Source organism: Phoxinus phoxinus (genome assembly GCF_949152265.1).
Source record: "Phoxinus phoxinus genome assembly, chromosome: 7".
In the NCBI taxonomy this organism is placed as follows: Eukaryota; Metazoa; Chordata; class Actinopteri; order Cypriniformes; family Leuciscidae; genus Phoxinus; species Phoxinus phoxinus.
The window spans coordinates 29,163,115-29,180,076 of NC_136882.1; the positions used below are offsets into that span (position 1 = coordinate 29,163,115).

At 37.1% G+C, this 16,962-nt stretch overlaps 1 protein-coding gene across 7 annotated transcripts in view; it reads right to left on the reverse strand.

Annotated features, from left to right (window-relative positions):
• The window catches only part of LOC307002323 (neural cell adhesion molecule 2), a 198,081-nt gene that overhangs the window by 35,787 nt on the left and 145,332 nt on the right, over nt 1–16,962 (reverse strand). For all 7 annotated transcript variants that reach the window (XM_079619851.1, XM_079619853.1, XM_079619852.1 and 4 more), the window contains exons 4-7: nt 13,374–13,517; nt 12,843–12,977; nt 7,132–7,249; nt 3,681–3,841 (exon numbers count right to left, since the gene is read on the reverse strand). In XM_079619851.1, the coding sequence (XP_079475977.1) occupies nt 3,681–3,841; nt 7,132–7,249; nt 12,843–12,977; nt 13,374–13,517 (558 nt within the window). The remainder of the gene's footprint in view (nt 1–3,680; nt 3,842–7,131; nt 7,250–12,842; nt 12,978–13,373; nt 13,518–16,962) is intronic.

The window sequence follows — 16,962 nt, forward strand, 5'->3', positions numbered from 1 at the left end:
CTGAAATGTCTCATCTTCAACCTCAGGGGTGGGCAACTTTTTGCTCTATTCCTAATGAAACAGAATGTATGACACAACATATATTTTTCAAGTAATAAAGACTTTGGATAGATTTTTCATTTTTCAACTGTGTGAAAGCCTACAAGAAAATGTAACCTGTTTTCTTACCCTAATCTGGGAAACGTATCTCAGGGGATACGGATGTTTCAAAATGTGCTAAACAACAGCATATCCAACATATACCTTCATTTGCATTTACATCATCTTTATACAGTGTTCACAATTAATGAGCAGTTTTATTGCTTTTTTAAACGAAGAAACTACTTTCAACAAAATCGGAAAGTTCAGCACCATTGGCGGACGTGTTGGTTTCAGGTCACACTGACAGAACCACATACTCAAACTATGATAACAATAACAGTATTGGGTGGAAAAACAATTTTTCTCATGCCTTATTCAAGAGACTATGTATATTGTGGTGCACATTGAAACCTAACAAATGAGGATAAACCTAATGACACCGACTGTATTGCATTTAGATATTCTAAAGCTGTCTTTAGAATAGATTAGTCTAAAACACACTTTTTTACTACGTTTTTTTATTCTATTTTTTTACATCTTTGTTAATAGATAGCAAATGCAGCCCATGATTTGTACACAATGTCAGTTTCATTGCACACTTTGAACAATATCCATTATTTAAGAAGGATTACTAAAACACCGCCGGGCCCCACAAACATATCAGCAAACGGCAAAACAGCGCTGAGATAAGGCATGACGAGATAATCCAGCTCTTAAACCTTGGGATGCCATTCATTCAAAACAAAAACAAGTTTTATGAGCACGCAAGAAAGGTGGGAGATACGTGCCTAGCTGAGTGGAAACCCTAGCAGCTCCGTCTCTGTCAGCTGTCAGGGGTCATAAAGGAAAGTTACAACTCAGGATCCCACCTCGCTTTGCAAAACAAAACTCCCATCCAATAACGGGGGCTCATTTAAATGAGTAGCTTTGAAGAATACCTTTTGCTTGCACATGGAAAGGATTCTGATGACTACAGAATAAATCTCCATACATTTACATGAGCAGACAAGGCGCTATCTGAATAATCTGTGAAAATGTTGCCAGCTTCATGAAAATTGAAATCCTTTGCCATAAAGGATGTGTCACCCATTCTTCTGTAATTTAGGCTGTCTGTTTATGGAAGAAAAGCATGTTGTATGGTCAGACTTCAAATCACAGGGATTTACCTGTCAATCACCTTGTTCTCAAAACATCAGGGTTTACTCAGTAGCACTATCCAGTAGGAAGATCTAAAGTTTTTACCTTAATAATAAACATGATTTTGCACTTAGGATTATTATTAATTACTGGCATGCCAGCGATAAGAGCATATGCATATATACATCTATTTATGAAATGTAAATTCTGTTAATAATATATTTAAATTATGGACATTACCGTTCAAAAGTGCAGCGGTCAGGAAATTTTTTTTCTAACGAAATTAATACTTCTATTAAGTGAGGATGCATTCAATTGATCAAAAGTGACTGTAAAGGCATTTATAATGTTACAAAAAATGTAAATGTATTATATAAGTAAATAAATGCTCTTTTGAACTTTCTATTCATCGAAGAATACTGAGAAATAATGTATCATGGTTTCCACAAAAAAGCGCAACAATTTTTAACATTGATACTGTAACAGTAAGAAAAAGGAACATCTAAATAATCATATTAGATTTTTTTCTGAAAGATCCTGGATATCGAAGACTGGAGTAATGTCCGCTGAAAATTCAGCTTTGACATCACCGGAATAAATTCCATTGGAAAATATATTAAAATAGAAAATTTTAATATTTTACAATGTACAATATTTTGATCAAATAAATGCAGCCTTGGTGAGCATACATATATATACATACAGTATATATATATTTTTAAATATTACAAACCCCAAACTTCTGAAACAATTACCCCATGTTCGCTCAGCATGTAAATGTTCAATTTCACAGCTCTCAATATGCATACATTTTAACTGCAGAAAAACCTGGAAAAAAAAATATTTTAAAATGTAAACACTGGTTCTTATAATGAGCTGATTTTTATAATGAGCTGATTTTTCATACTAAGATGTTTTGTTGCACTTGCAAACATACTCAGTGACCCACAACTACAATTATCACTACATGCCACAATACTCAAAGAACAACAAACACAAACACCAGCGCACAATATGCAGTAAAACACTAAACAATGAGGCTCTAATTAGTATGATTTATTCATGTTGTTGTGCATGCTGGTCACACGTGACATCACAACAACTTCTGGGTGATGAGGCACAGTGATGGGGGGGAAAAAGCACCTCATGTGAAAAATGTTGCCTGGCCTTGACCTAAAATCAACACTTGCACAGTAATCATCCTGACAAAGCCTGGTTTTTTCCTCATTATATACACTAGTATGTGACTTTATTTTCAAATGATTTATATTATGTTTAGGTAGCAACAACCATCTCCTCTCATTTCAAAATGTGAACACTAATTTGACAGAACAGCAAACACACTTATAGGCTTCACACTGCAAGCTCTAGTGCTCAATTATTTTTTGGTACAGCTATTTACATTTTTGTTTTAAAGTCCCCCTGTGGTGAAAATCAAGTTTTTAAATGTTGTTTATGTGTCTATGTGGTGTTTTTAATATGCTTTAAGACAAACCATGTGCAAATTCATAAGTCAACACCATTGCTTTCTGAGTATTTTCTCCTTAAAACTGCGATGAACCAAAAACAATCTCAAAAAACGCGGTTTGAAATCGCTGGTGTTTCTGACCTCGCAAACTACCTTGTAACCAATCACGTCAACGTTCCTGCGAACTAGCAGGGGAGTCGTGAGAGAAGCCAGGTTATCCCGGTATATGTTTTTGTTGATATGAAAAATCGGGTAGATTTAGCAATATAGCGGGTGTATTACGATGTTATGATGAACTATATGCCTTTCTCCACTGACGTTCTGAGTTGTTCAAAGCGTTTCTGATGATTGTTAGACAGCAGACTGAGATGGCGAATGGGAACATAGTTTGCGTAACATTAGCAACACATTATTATCTGTTTGATAGTCCAGCAAAAGGCTAATCATATTAATTATCGTTGTGTGTCCGACGTAGTAAAGAGCGATACCATTGTGCAGCGTTTACCTCAGTAAGTTGGCCGAGTGAATCTCTGAGTGGAGGCGGGGCTAGTTAGCATATTCACGCTGTCACACGGAAGAAAACACGGAGGACATTAAAGTAAGTGATTACGTGTTTATTTATAGTGTGAACTGCCGCGGAAGACAGCGAATTTATGCGCAGGCAGTATAAAAATAAAGAGGGTGTGAAAAAAGAGAGCAGGGTTTTTAAACATTTATGATACGAACCCTCATGTTTTGCTTGTATGAGCTGTCACTGTAATACTTATGAGCTCTTACACATCACTGTCCTTCCACTGACTACCTTTCGCAATCGTCTAGATAACTTCGGGTGTCATGTCAAAAACAGATCCAAGTCACATGTGAGCAAAAAATAAATAAAATCAGATTTGGGTAACATTTGCCTACAGCATGTATGAATGTAGCCATATTTTGACAGGTAACATCCTATTTAATGGATGAAGAGTTATATAACTTAATATAAAGGAGTTCTCACCAAAAACCTTGAGAAACAGTTCATGCTCAACTTCTCCCGCCTTGTTAGAGGCCTTGCATGTGTAGGAGCCGCCGTCGTCCTGCTGAATGTTTCGAACTGTGAGCGCTGTACCTCGAGCTCTCATTACATACCGCTCCGATTCCTGGAGCTGCACTCCCTTCCTGACAAACCACACATACACAACACATGTCAGTCGAACAAAGCCTAAATTCTCAACACTGTGGTTTTATTCATATTGCAAGATGAAAATCTCTCCGACAAGATAATCAAAAAATATTGCATAATGCATATGTACTGTAGGAAGCAAAGAAACGCCAGATGATGGGTTATTCATCATAGATGGAGATGCAACATTTCAGAATATTCTGTTATGTTACATTCAATATACATACTGTATAGGTATGCCGCCGAGGTGGAGGCAGGGTAATGAAATATTTTTGTGGAGAAGATTACAGCACGGCTTCAGACTGTCATAATGTTAGGAGAGGAATGAGCGGAAATGAAATCTATTTAAAGCAGAGAGACCTGTGTGGCTACAGGAAATGGGGAGAAGGGAATCAAATCATGCTCTCTCTGGCTATACACAAAGAGTCAACAGAGACACAAACAGACGGACGCTCAAATTCAGCTAGCCGCTTACAACAAAGCTGTTGAAACTGAGCAGATGTTTTTTCAGCCAAAGGACATTACAACACACTAATTGTAGTAACAAGTGCTGTGCTCAAAAGCACAATGGTAATAGGCAGGTATGTGATATCAGTAAGTTCCCTAAATACCCCTCTTAACATAAAAATCTGTTTTTGTTCATGCAACATTTTGTTTAAGCAGAAGTGTGGTTTAATGACTATATATATATATATATATATATATATATTTAAATGTTTTAGGGCTGTCAGTCAATATTTTGTATTTTAATATAATTTAATAATAAAATACATGTATGTGTCACTGACCCTTTTTGAAAAGATTTGACCCTTTTAAGCACTTTTTTTCATTAATTTAGAAATTATTTAAAGAGTCATGTGATGTAAAAAATATTCTATATAGTTAGGTTACCAAAACAGCATGTAAAATAAAATTAGACAAATAATTTTTAAAGATAAAATCTGTTATTTGTTTTCCAGGTAAATTTAAAAATCGTAAAAAATGCATTTTTTTTAAATCTAAGAGTTTAATTAGTTTACAGGAAAACCTTTCATGTTAACAGGCGAAAGACATTTTTTGATAAGTGAACATCTGCAGCATTCCTCACTGTTCACAAAACTAGTTGGTTAGGGGCTGTTTACACGACACCGTTTTCAACTAAAAACGTAAAACTTTTTATGCGTTTTGGCCGTTCATTTAAACAAAGTTTTGGGTGCCTGAAACCGCAAACTTTTGAAAATGGGTTTCAAAGTGCATGTTTTTGAAAACGGTCTCCGTGTAAACATCAAAAACGCAGATCTCTGAAAAAGATGACGTCATGCACATCTGTATTACGTGTTCAGTCTATAGTGTTCCATGTCCTGGCAGCAGAATACAGTGTTTTTAGTAGTTTTCGCGGATCCGGATTGTTTTGACAATGGTGTCGGCTGTACGCGGAAAACTCAAAGGGAAAACTTTTCAGTTTTAAGCATATCATTGTCGTGTAAACATACCCTTATGGTGCGTTCACACCGGACGCGAATAGCGCGTCAGGCGCGAGTGATTTCAATGTTAAGTCAATGCAAAGACGCGTTACACGCGTTTTGCGCGCGTAACGCGTCTTTGCATTGACTTAACATTGAAATGACTCGCGCCTGACGCGCTATTCGCATCCGGTGTGAACGCACCATTAGGCAGTATTAAGTATCATATTTTAATTTACAAATATTTAAAATTACACAAAACTATTTAGACCTTTAACTCTACTGGAATACATTTATTTATAGCTTTTTCCCAGAATATACTTTATCCCCACAATCTTTTTTTTTTTTTTGCGGCACCATCACACATGCACACAAAATTAAATGAAACTATCAGGTTTTAGCAAGCGTAATGTAATTGGTGGTGGTTTTGTAATGTCCCAGTGAGTGGTTTGGTTAGGCTCGTTCATTTAGGGTCAACGTGTGAGAATGCTTGGCAGGGATTGGTTTCATCACGTTCATTCTCATCTGAGCCGGAGGTAATTACAGTGATTGAGAGCCTGTAATCAACACATTGTGCTGCTGTCACTCAAAGCCCGCACATTAAGGATGGAATAAATGTGTCCGTTCTCTGTTATCACAGCTCTTTCCTGGCTGCGCTACCCCCGTTCCTGTTCCCCAATTTCTGCTTCCTCAGTGTGACAACTTAACTCATAAAAACTTGTTTTCTGAAAAAAAAAAAGTTTTTGGTTTGTGCAACATTTTAGTATTTTTTAATGAAAAACAGAAGTTCAAAGGGTTAGTTCAAGTAAAAAAAAATTACTCACCCTCATGTCGTTCCAACCCGGTAAGAGTTTTGTACATCTTCGAAACACAAATGAAGATCTTTTAATGAAATCTAAAAGATTTATTTCCCTCCACTGACAGTCCACGACTACCCCTGTGTAGCTTCAAAAAGTTAATAAAGAGATTGTAAAATTAATCCATACGAATCAAACAGTTATTCCAAATTTTCTTAAGAGACACGATCGCTTCATACGTATGATGAACAGATTTCATTTAGGATTTTATTCACATATAAACATTGATCAGCAAACATAAACAGAAGCTCAACAGTATTGCTTGACGTGCAAGAACAAACTTCATTGGTTCTTCCGGAAGCTTAAACTTGCTGTGTATCACATGAGAATGAACTTCATTTGGTTCACGCACATCAAGCAAGCATGCTTGATCTTCTGTTTACTGATGTGTGGGTTGATGAATGTTTATATGTGAATAAAAGTATAAATTCAATCTGTTCATCATATCAAGCGATCGTGTCTCTTCAGAAATTTTGGACTAAACCGTTGAATTCATATGGATTAGTTTTACGATCTCTTTATAAACTGTTTGAAGCGTCAAAGTGGTAGTCGCATAGCTGTCAAAAGAGGGACAGGAAGCTCTCAGATTTAATTGAAATATCTTCATTTGTGTTTCGAAGATGAACTAAAGTCTTACGGGTTTGGAAAGTCATGAGGGTGAGTAAATGAATACATAATTTTAATTTTTTGGAGAACTATACCTTTAAACAATTATATAAAGTTATCGAAATGTGTTAGGGCTGTCAATCAATTAATTTAATATTATTTCAAAATAAAATACATTATATAGACTTAAATAATAATGTAAATAATAATTGAATAATATTAAAATAATTATATTTTGCAATCATATTTAACTGCAAAAAGTCCCCCTAAACATGATAATTCAAAAACACACCATTATTGTAGCAAACAAAAGCAAAAGTGACAAAAAGTGGCTTTAGATGTCTATATATTTTAGTTTATGGCGATGCTGATAAGTCATACCTGTGCCAGGTAACATCCGGTTCAGGAGAGCCATAGGCCCGGCAGGTGAAGGTCACAGACTCTCCGTAGTCCGCCGTGGCGTTGAAGGACTGCTGCGGCACAGACACAACCGGTGGAACTGTTTGACAGAGAAAAATATTGTATGGTGTTTCTGTCTGTCACAAATGAATTATCCAAATACACCCAAACTTAACTTGTCATTTCAAATTTTGAAGTGTGAAAAATCTTAGTGGATTTCATGTAATTTGAGTGTCAACCAATACTTATTCAAATGACATATTCATACACAAGCCATTAACATGTTCTCATGTTCACTTCCTGGGAAATAGTGGTTGACAGCATGTGGCAGTCATTGAGCTAAATTAATGCTTGAATACTGTTTTCTTAAGAAGTAAGATGTAAATCGCTCCATACAATGTCCAGTCATGCTGAAAACAGCTGTTTTAGAGCGTATGACAACACAAATGCTGTTTTATCCTGTAATGTAGTGAGTTTTCATTTATATTCCAACACACACACACAGGCACAGCAGTTGATAGAACTAACTCTATTCACTCACCTTCATCTCCAGCGCATACAGATCATCAACAACGTGATCACACTCAAAATGCCCCGTCACAAGCCAGAAACAGAATGAATAAATACATCAGCCACCATCTGTCTCTGAATCAATATGTCCTGAGCAGTCTACTTAATTATGTAGTAAAAGGTCAACTGAGAAAAACCTCAGGTCAAATAAGAGGTCAACCTGGATGACCTCAAACAAACTTCCACTAACAATCTCACAAAAGAATTTGTTTTTTCAGACTTTATATTCATGAGAAAAATCGACTTATCTTCTTAAAGTGACTGTTTACAGCTGAAAGTGTGTGTGTGTGTGTGTGTGTGTGTCTATTAAAGCTCTATATGTGCACTCCAAGGTCAGGCAGATATAGCGATTTTCATTGGCGGAGTCTATTATTGGTATGTGCAATGATTTGAGTGAGAATTTTTATATTTCCATCTCTGCAGAGAACTGGAAGGTGATAAAGTAATTTCAGACTGAACCTAACCCAATTTCGACTCATTCAGAAATTACTCTGCCTTGCCCTTCAGAATGAGGTAATTCACCTGAGAGGGAACGGCGTTCAAATAGTTTCAATAATAGGCAGCAATGTTCTTCAGCAAACTTCCTACACCGTTTTTTAAATACAGCGTTTTTGTTCCCCTTTTCCAATTTTCTGGTTTAGGGAATGGATGGACCCATCGTGTCTGGAAAAAGGCATCATTTTGAGTTGTGACTGGTTTCAAGACATAACACAATTTAATGGAGTGTGCGCCGGGGTAAAAAGATTAGATTAAATGGATGTTTTATTCATGGTCACTTTCAGCCTGACTTGGCAGTATATTAACACATCGCTCTCATCCTCTATTAGAAATCATAAACGCACACACTATTTGCTTTTCCCCTTGCACATTATGGGTCATTCATTAGGTAAACCCAAACTGCTGACAGCCAAGTTCAAATTAATGCCACGATTGTTTTGCCATTTGCCATTTGTCTTCAGTCCATCCATGGCACGGATTACTCTTGCAAGGGCACTTTGAAGAAGAATGAGCGTGTTTTTGTTGATGAAATGACAGCCGTGAAGGTCCTGATGGGAATCATCATCATTACGGATAGGGTTCAATCTCAAACCTCAATTTAAACTATTCAAACTCAGCATGCTTTGACCACTCTCCAGGGTTAAATAGAGAGTCCTACAATTGAGCTGGTGGTAATGAGGGTGTCTGTGTTAGTGGGCAGCTCAAAGATCACACAGGGCACTGAAGACTTGTCGGTTTTTATCTTTTCTCTGACTTTGATTGTGCTTTTTCCCCCATTATCACAGCGATAGTTAATTTATCATACTGTTTCACACTTGACATTCTGTCTTCTGCAAAACACTAGAACCAGAATAAAAGTCTTCTAAAGTCACATGATAGCTTTATTAGAGAAAGAAACTAAATTGAACATTGCTATTTTTCTCTTATTCATTTATGAATGTGCCAAAGAGAGCAAGGGTGGACGTCAAGATTGGTTCATTCACGAATCAAAAATGATTTGTGGAAGTTGATGTCACTGTCACAGAAGACCATTGGAGATGAAGCTTATCAATGACTAACAACTTTAAAGGTGCAGTAAGAGATTTCTGAGAAATGCTGTTGAAAGTGGATCAGACTGAGCACAACAACACACTAGTAGCCAATCAGCAGTAGGGGGCGTGTCCACTCATGATGGGGGAGGAGAGAGACCAAGAAGAGGGAGATTTGAAGAAAGACTGTAAGAGAGATGGCTGAGAGACAAAAGAGAAAAGGTCTGACGAATATCACTGGAAAAAAGAAGGGTTATGACCAGGCAAGAGCTTTAGGACCTGCATTAACATTAGAAAAGCTTTCCAGCCCAGGAGAGACCTAGCGGGAAGGACTGGAAATGGATGCCGAGGTTGTGTTGTTTCTGCTCCATACGTGAGTAACATTGGTTTTTGCTATGTTTTCACAGAAGATAGGCTGTTGATGTAATGTTAGCTATAGTAACAGGACAGTTTTGAGTGTCATTGTTTGTCTGGAGCTGGTGAGCTGCTGGTGAATAACAAATAACTCTTGCTCTTTTGCATACTGTTTGATCACCCTTGTTGTTTGCTCGTCATCTTCTCTTTATTTTCTGCAAAGCATTATTTTGCTTCGCTTCAGCTATAAAGTGACATCCCCACAATGTTCATGCATTTTGGGGCAGAGCAATGAAGGGAGGGTGTGTTTGAGTTGATTTAAATTATATAGTGTTTCTCAGAAATCTTGAAGTTGGATCTTGAATTTGGTCAGTTTCTCACACAAAGTAAGTTTTCTTGCCGTGTGTAAGGTTAAAACATTCAGTCACCATACATTGAAACTGCATGAAAAAAGTGACATGCACAGTCTTCAGGATTTATCATTTTGTGTGTGTGTGCTTTACATGGAATAAAGTCAGTCATGGGTTTGAAATGACTTGAGGGTGAGTAAATTATTGCATAATTTTAATTTCTCAGTGAAATATCCTTTTAAATTTGCACACACACTGTGGAACTCTGTGGAACACACACACACACACACACACACACACACACACACACACACACACACACACACACACACACACACACACACACACACACACACACACACACACACACACACACACACACACACACACACACACACACACACACACACACAGGGCTATCATGCACCGAAATGGTTTCAACAAGATTATCATTGACTTTCTTGCCAATCGATGCCTATTTTCCAAAGGCAGTAATCTAATTTAACCTCTTCCCAGATACGCATGCCCAACTGAAACAGCTCTGCTAATGTGAGACACAATTGGGCATTAAGACATCAAATCAAGCCAGCAAACCATCTGATACAGACTGAATTGACCTTTAGTATCAACAACTACATGCTTTCAAAGGCTAAATAAAATGACTATAAAACAGTACATTTGAAGGACAGTAAGAACACTTATGAGTCAGAAATGACAGTAAAAAAAAAAAAAAAAAAAAAAAATATTGTAGGAAAGAAAAACACTGAGATTTCTTTAATATCGTAATTGTTCCTCTGAGACAATAGAGTGCAAATGCTGCTTAAGGTTCCTGCTTCTTAATTTTTCTCATGGGAATAGAAAACAATAATCTCACCAATGGATCATTTATAGTTTTAGATGTGATCTCAACAATGTTTCAAACTGTGTATAGATTGAAGAAGAAACATCTAATTAAAGCTCTCTGATAAATGTCAAGTTATTTGTGCTACACTACAGTTCAAAATTTTAGCATCAGTAAGATTTATTTTACAATAAATTAATACTTTTATTCAGTAAGGACACATTCAATTGATCAGTGACATAATTTTGTTTTGTTGTAACATTATTAATGTCTTTACTATTTGAAATAAAAAAAAAATCCTGAAAAACATGCATAACAGTTTCCACAAAAATATTAAGCAGTACACCATTGAAAAGAAGACAAAGCAGAGGAAACCAAATTCGAGCTCTTTGGCATCAACTCAACTCACTGTGTTTGGAGGGAGAGAAATGCTGACTATGACCCTAGATCACCATCCCTGCGGTCAAGCATGGAGGTGGAAACATTATGCTTTTAGGCTGTTTCTCTGCTATGAGTACAGGATGACTTCACCGTATTGAGGGGACGGGGCCAATAGACGGGGCCATGTACTGTCAAATCTTGGACGAGAATCTCCTTCCTTCAGCCAGAACGGGTCGTGGATGGGTCTTCAAGCATGACAATGACCCGCCCATACATACCGCCCAGGCAACAAAGTAGTAGCTCAAGAAGAAGCACATTAAGGTCATGGAGAGGCCTAGCCAGTCTCCAGACCTTAACCCTATAGAAAATCTGTGGAGGGAGCCGAAACTTTGAGTTGCCAAGCGACAGCCAATAAACTTAAAGGATTTAGAGAGTATCTGTAAAGAGGAGTGGACCAAAACCCCTTCTGAGATGTGTGCAAACCTGGTGACCAACTACAATAAACGTCTTATCTCTGTGCTTGCCAACAAAGGTTTCTCCACAAAGTACTAAAGCATGTTTGCTTGGGGATCAAATACTTATTTCACTCACTGAAATGCAAATCAATTTTTAACCTTTATAATGTGTTTTTTCTTTATTTTTTGGTTGATATTCTGTCTCTATCCGTTACAATAAACCTACCTAGAAAATATAGACCCTTCATTTCTTTGTAAGTGAGCGAACTTACAAAATCAGCTGGGGATCAAATAATTATTTCCCCCACTGTATGTACTGTACACCAAATATAGTGAAAATTTCTCAACATTTGACCATGTGACAACTTCAAATAAAAGTGACTTCCAACACCAATAACAACCGCAAACACAATATTAAAAATAAATTCCAGCGTCACTTGTTTATGCAAACTAATTGAATGAAAACTCCTGCTTAGGAAATCCTCTCTACTTCTTGAACAGCCATTTTCATTCCATTTCTATTCATATCTATATTAACATACACACATCATGAAGGGCCAAAGGAAAGCGAAGCTCTCTGCAGCTTTACTCACACATTAAAGCCACAAGATATTACAGAGAAGCTGTTTAGTATGTGTGGCCTGGGCATTTCAAAGTCATCTCAAAGTGTCCAACAACACGCGTCCAGCAAATGCGTCTAACTTCGAAAAGATCAAACCGTCTCCTAGAGGACAAAGACATATTAATTTTGTATTCCCTATCTAACACTTATCTGACCAGGGGCTTCTGAACAGCCCCGCAGAGTGGCATTTATTTTATGTCGGCCTCTGATATGTGTTGTCATGTCGGCAGGATTATCGGTCATGCCTCATTGAGCACCATGATTGGATCAGCAAGGAAAATATCAGAAGTAAACTAAACAGACACCCGCTCATGTTCGCTATCATTGCATTATACAAGGACATGCAGACAGGGTGATGTCACTGTGCCGTTCCCTTCCCATCAGAGCGAACAGGGCTAATGTCATTGAGATAACAGGATACGCACGGGTTTCGTCTGAAAGATAGGGCTGGAATGACTTTATGTTTAAAGGAATAGTTCACCTAAAAATTGTGATTATTAATATATTGTAATAATTCAACTGACAGATCTAAAAAAAAAATGAGCCTACGGCTTCTTACATCCCTGTGTGCTGAACATATCTTCCCAAACTCACCGTTAACCACCAGGATGATGTCCCGGAAGTCAATCTCTCCCCTGGCCTCGACTCTGGCCTCGCAGCGATACACTCCTTCATCTGCTTTAGTTACTCTCTGAACTTGCAGATTGTTGTTTTGTAAGAGTTGAAACTCTGGAGAACAAAATGTTTGATGGTGTTAATGACAGGCTAATTTTGCCTTCAAAGGAGCTATTGCTGGCAGAAATTACATTTACATAAAACGCAGATTTTTTAAAAACTAATATGCTTGTTAACACTTGTCAACACCTGTCACAAGTCATGAAAGGGAATAACATTTAACAAGTCTTACAGTGAAAGTAGGCCTTAAATCATTTACAATGACAATACTTTTGGCATTTATTTATTCCCTTTTTCTTTCTTTTTATCTTTCTCAAATGATATCCAGAGCAGCATGAACTCTCCTGTACTTTACTTTCAACAATTCAAGTGTTCACAGACAATTATATCTATATTCAAGCAATTAACTTATAACAATATAGTTGTTAGCCGGTATGGCCGATTACTTACTCTCAGTATCTTCAATGATCTCCACGTTGTTGTAAAACCAGGAGACCACAGGCACGGGGGAGCTGGTGACATCACAGACCACTTCAGCCACATCGCCCTGTCGAAACTCCTGAGGAGACCTCACGTCTCTGAACGTCAGCTTCTCTGTGGAGCAGGGAGGAGAAAGATTACGTAAAATGCTACTTGTATAGGGTACAACAGGACTAAAGGCGTACCAGGGTAAAAGGTGCCTTTGGTTTTATTTTCCTCTAAACCACTAGATGGTAAAAAAACTTGCCGCAGCACTTTCCAAAATATCGGCTAGTCAAGATGCACGGGCAGCAGCGCAAAGTTGATTCTGTGCTAATTCTATTCTTTCTGAAAGATCATGTGACACTGAAGACTGAAGTAATGGCTGCTGAAAATTCAGCTTTGCCATCACATGAATAAATTAGATTTTAAAATATATTACAAGAGAAACCAGTTCATTTAAAATTGTAATAATATTTCACAGTATTACTATTTTTACTGTATTTATTTTAAATTCTTAATATTTAAATTCTTAAAAACAGAATTAGATGCAGCAAGTTTTCGGTTTGTTTAGCTAGCAAAACTTGTCAGTGTGTTATCTGTGTCAGTATCTTGTCATATTGAAAGTCTGCTTGGCTCCGATGAATATATATAGATTGTAGATCCTTTGCCAGTGCCACTTGTTGTCTGTTCAGAAGGAAAGTAAGTTTGTGGCTGCTTGCCTGCCATTCTCACTCTGTCTGTACAGCGTACGTGAATGCGCTGATGACTTATTATGTCTGCGTAAACAGGTAGCGCAGTGGCATATGCGAACACACATTGACCGACAGGGAACACATGCTATAGGACCGTTCGGACCGAACGCAACGATTGAACGAACATTTTATGGTCCTACGCCTTCCACAGACTACATCATCATCATCATGAATTTTTTTTATAATGCACTATACATTTGACATCAAATCTCAAAGTGCTAAATAGAATACTTTATACATATATTTATAAATACATTTAGACCGCTTAACAGAGTGATACGCTATACGGATATGAGGAGACTTTCAACCAACATAACAACAAATATTGCACTTATGGCACCTTTAAGAGACTTCTTTCAAAAACCTTAATGTTTCCAAACTTTTGACCGTTAGTGTATATTAAATTATTATAATTTTTCACTGAAAATAGTGCAAACTTTGCTAAAGTGATTGTTTTGAACAAGTATTAACTTAGACATAATTAAAAATATTATTGCAGCTAAAGTATTTGTATCAATACTTTGAGCCCTTACCCAGTGTGTGTGGTAAAAGACCCACCTTGCCACCTCATATTTTATAAGATTTTTAAACAAAATAAAACACTTTTATGATTTATTTTACCGATTTATTTTCTGCAATCATACACTATGGGAAGCATTTATTCTGTTAAAAAAAAAAAAATCTGTTCTTTTGACCTTTTCATTTATCAAAGAATCCTTACAATTATTTTTTTAAACGGTTTCCACAAAAATATTACACAACACAACTGTTTTCAACATTATTGATAAGTAGAAAAGTTATTGAGCACCAAATATTATAATAACAGCATTTTAGAATTTCCTAACCCTAACAATTAACCATATAACCCTAACAATGTAAATGTAATTATCACGTTTTGGGGTTTGTTTCTTGTTCCTGGTTCTTGTCTGTCATGTGATCCCCTGTTCTAGTCATGTGATCCTGCCATGTGTTCCCTTGTCTGTTGTGTTATGTTGTCATTGGTTCATTGTTTAATTGTTCACATGTGTTCCTTGTCTAGTCATTAGTCTTGTGTGTTTAAGCCCTCATGTTTGCCCTGTGTCTTTGTCTAGTATTGTTTTGTGTAACCGCTGTTTGTAAGCCTTATTTAGTCTGTGTTCTTGTTTTTAGTTTCATGCCATGCTTTTGTTTTATGTTTGATCTTGTTTTTGGATTGTTTTGTTAATAAACTGCACTTGGGTTCTCAACAAGCCTGCCTCCAGTGGACTATAAAAGTTACAGTAATAACATTTCACAGTATTACTGGTTTTACTGTATTCTAATCAAATAAATGTAGGACTTCTTTCAAAAGCATTTAAAAAAAGTATATTCAATGCTACATGATAGTTCTGTCCAAAACCTAAGGATGCTGCAGAGTTTTTTTTACGAAGGTCCCTCCTAAGGGCACTGTATTCAGAAGTGTAAAGCACCATAATGCCACATCTGATCAAGAACACATTTGAGTGAGCATACACAGGAAATCCTTAGCAGAAACGGTATCATAACAAACAAACAAACCAACTGCCAAACTGCATGCACTAGATTGTGTGGGATTATATCAAATGCAGTGAAATAAATATCTTGGTCAGATAAAGAAGATTCCTACTAGACCGGATTTTACAGAAACACTGGATTTGAAGCCATCCTTTTTTTCACTGCATAAAACCGTTGGATACTCCCAACTGAACGATCACACCTAAACCAAAGATGTAACAATAACTACACTCAACCTTATTCAAAAGCATATCCTATATAATCTTAGTACTTCAAATGAATCACATCCCACTGCTGCTACACTTTATACCTGCTTATTTAACGGTCAATTCTGTTTTTACTTGTGGTATTGCCTTTTTTTTATTGTCCATATTTAGAGTTGTCTACTATTAGTCATCGTGTTTGTCTACTGCATGCGTCACTGTTGTTTCCTGAAGGAACTGTGCTTGGTTTTATCCATTGCCAGCCTTGTGATGTGCTAAAAATGACAATAAAGTTGACTTTGATCATTTGATAAGATAACATTTTCAGGTTTAGAGCACATCTGTATCTGTCTGAGCCATGGCTAAGTTGCTAGTGCACATGCTCTGATGTGGTGTCATAGTGCGTACGTACAGTAGAAGATGCAAATTCTATTCTACCTTGTGTACCATTTCCTCCTCTCTATACTGTGCAACTCTTTAATGAAATATAAAACACACAAACAAACCTGTCCTATTAAGCAGGATACTGCTAATTGTTCAGGATGGGGTTGTATGTTGGCTGGAAGTTGTGCAGACTTGATTTATAACACTTGAAACCCTAGCTGTAGATGAAAGAAACAACACGAGGGCTTCGCAATCCTAGTTCAGACCCCCAGTGAGAAAACCAAAGAAAAATCAACGAAAAACAAGGGACATGTCAACATCTACGTCTGCTTGTCATAAATCAGGTGTGCTTCTACATAGTCTCACAGCCACATTCTGACACATTCTGTTTGTGTGGGAAGCTGGTGTAAACAGCTGTATAAGGAAATGTGTCTTCAGAGGGCTGAGAGATGCTGCACACCCTCATCAGCGCAGCAGCTCTGCGTATTGATCTGTGAGTCATGTCTGTTTACACACGGCTCCCACTGCTCCAAATACAACTTCTAATGGAACAGGCAAATGCCAAGCCTGGTACAAAGTCAGCCGCAGAGAAGCAAGCTTGTGAAATATCTCCTGAAAGTTTTGCAACATCCACTAATTATACACACCGAGGATTAAAATATCATTCCTGTACATTAAAAAAAGAAAGAGAATTTCGGGTGAACATTTCATGTAGACTTGTTTTAC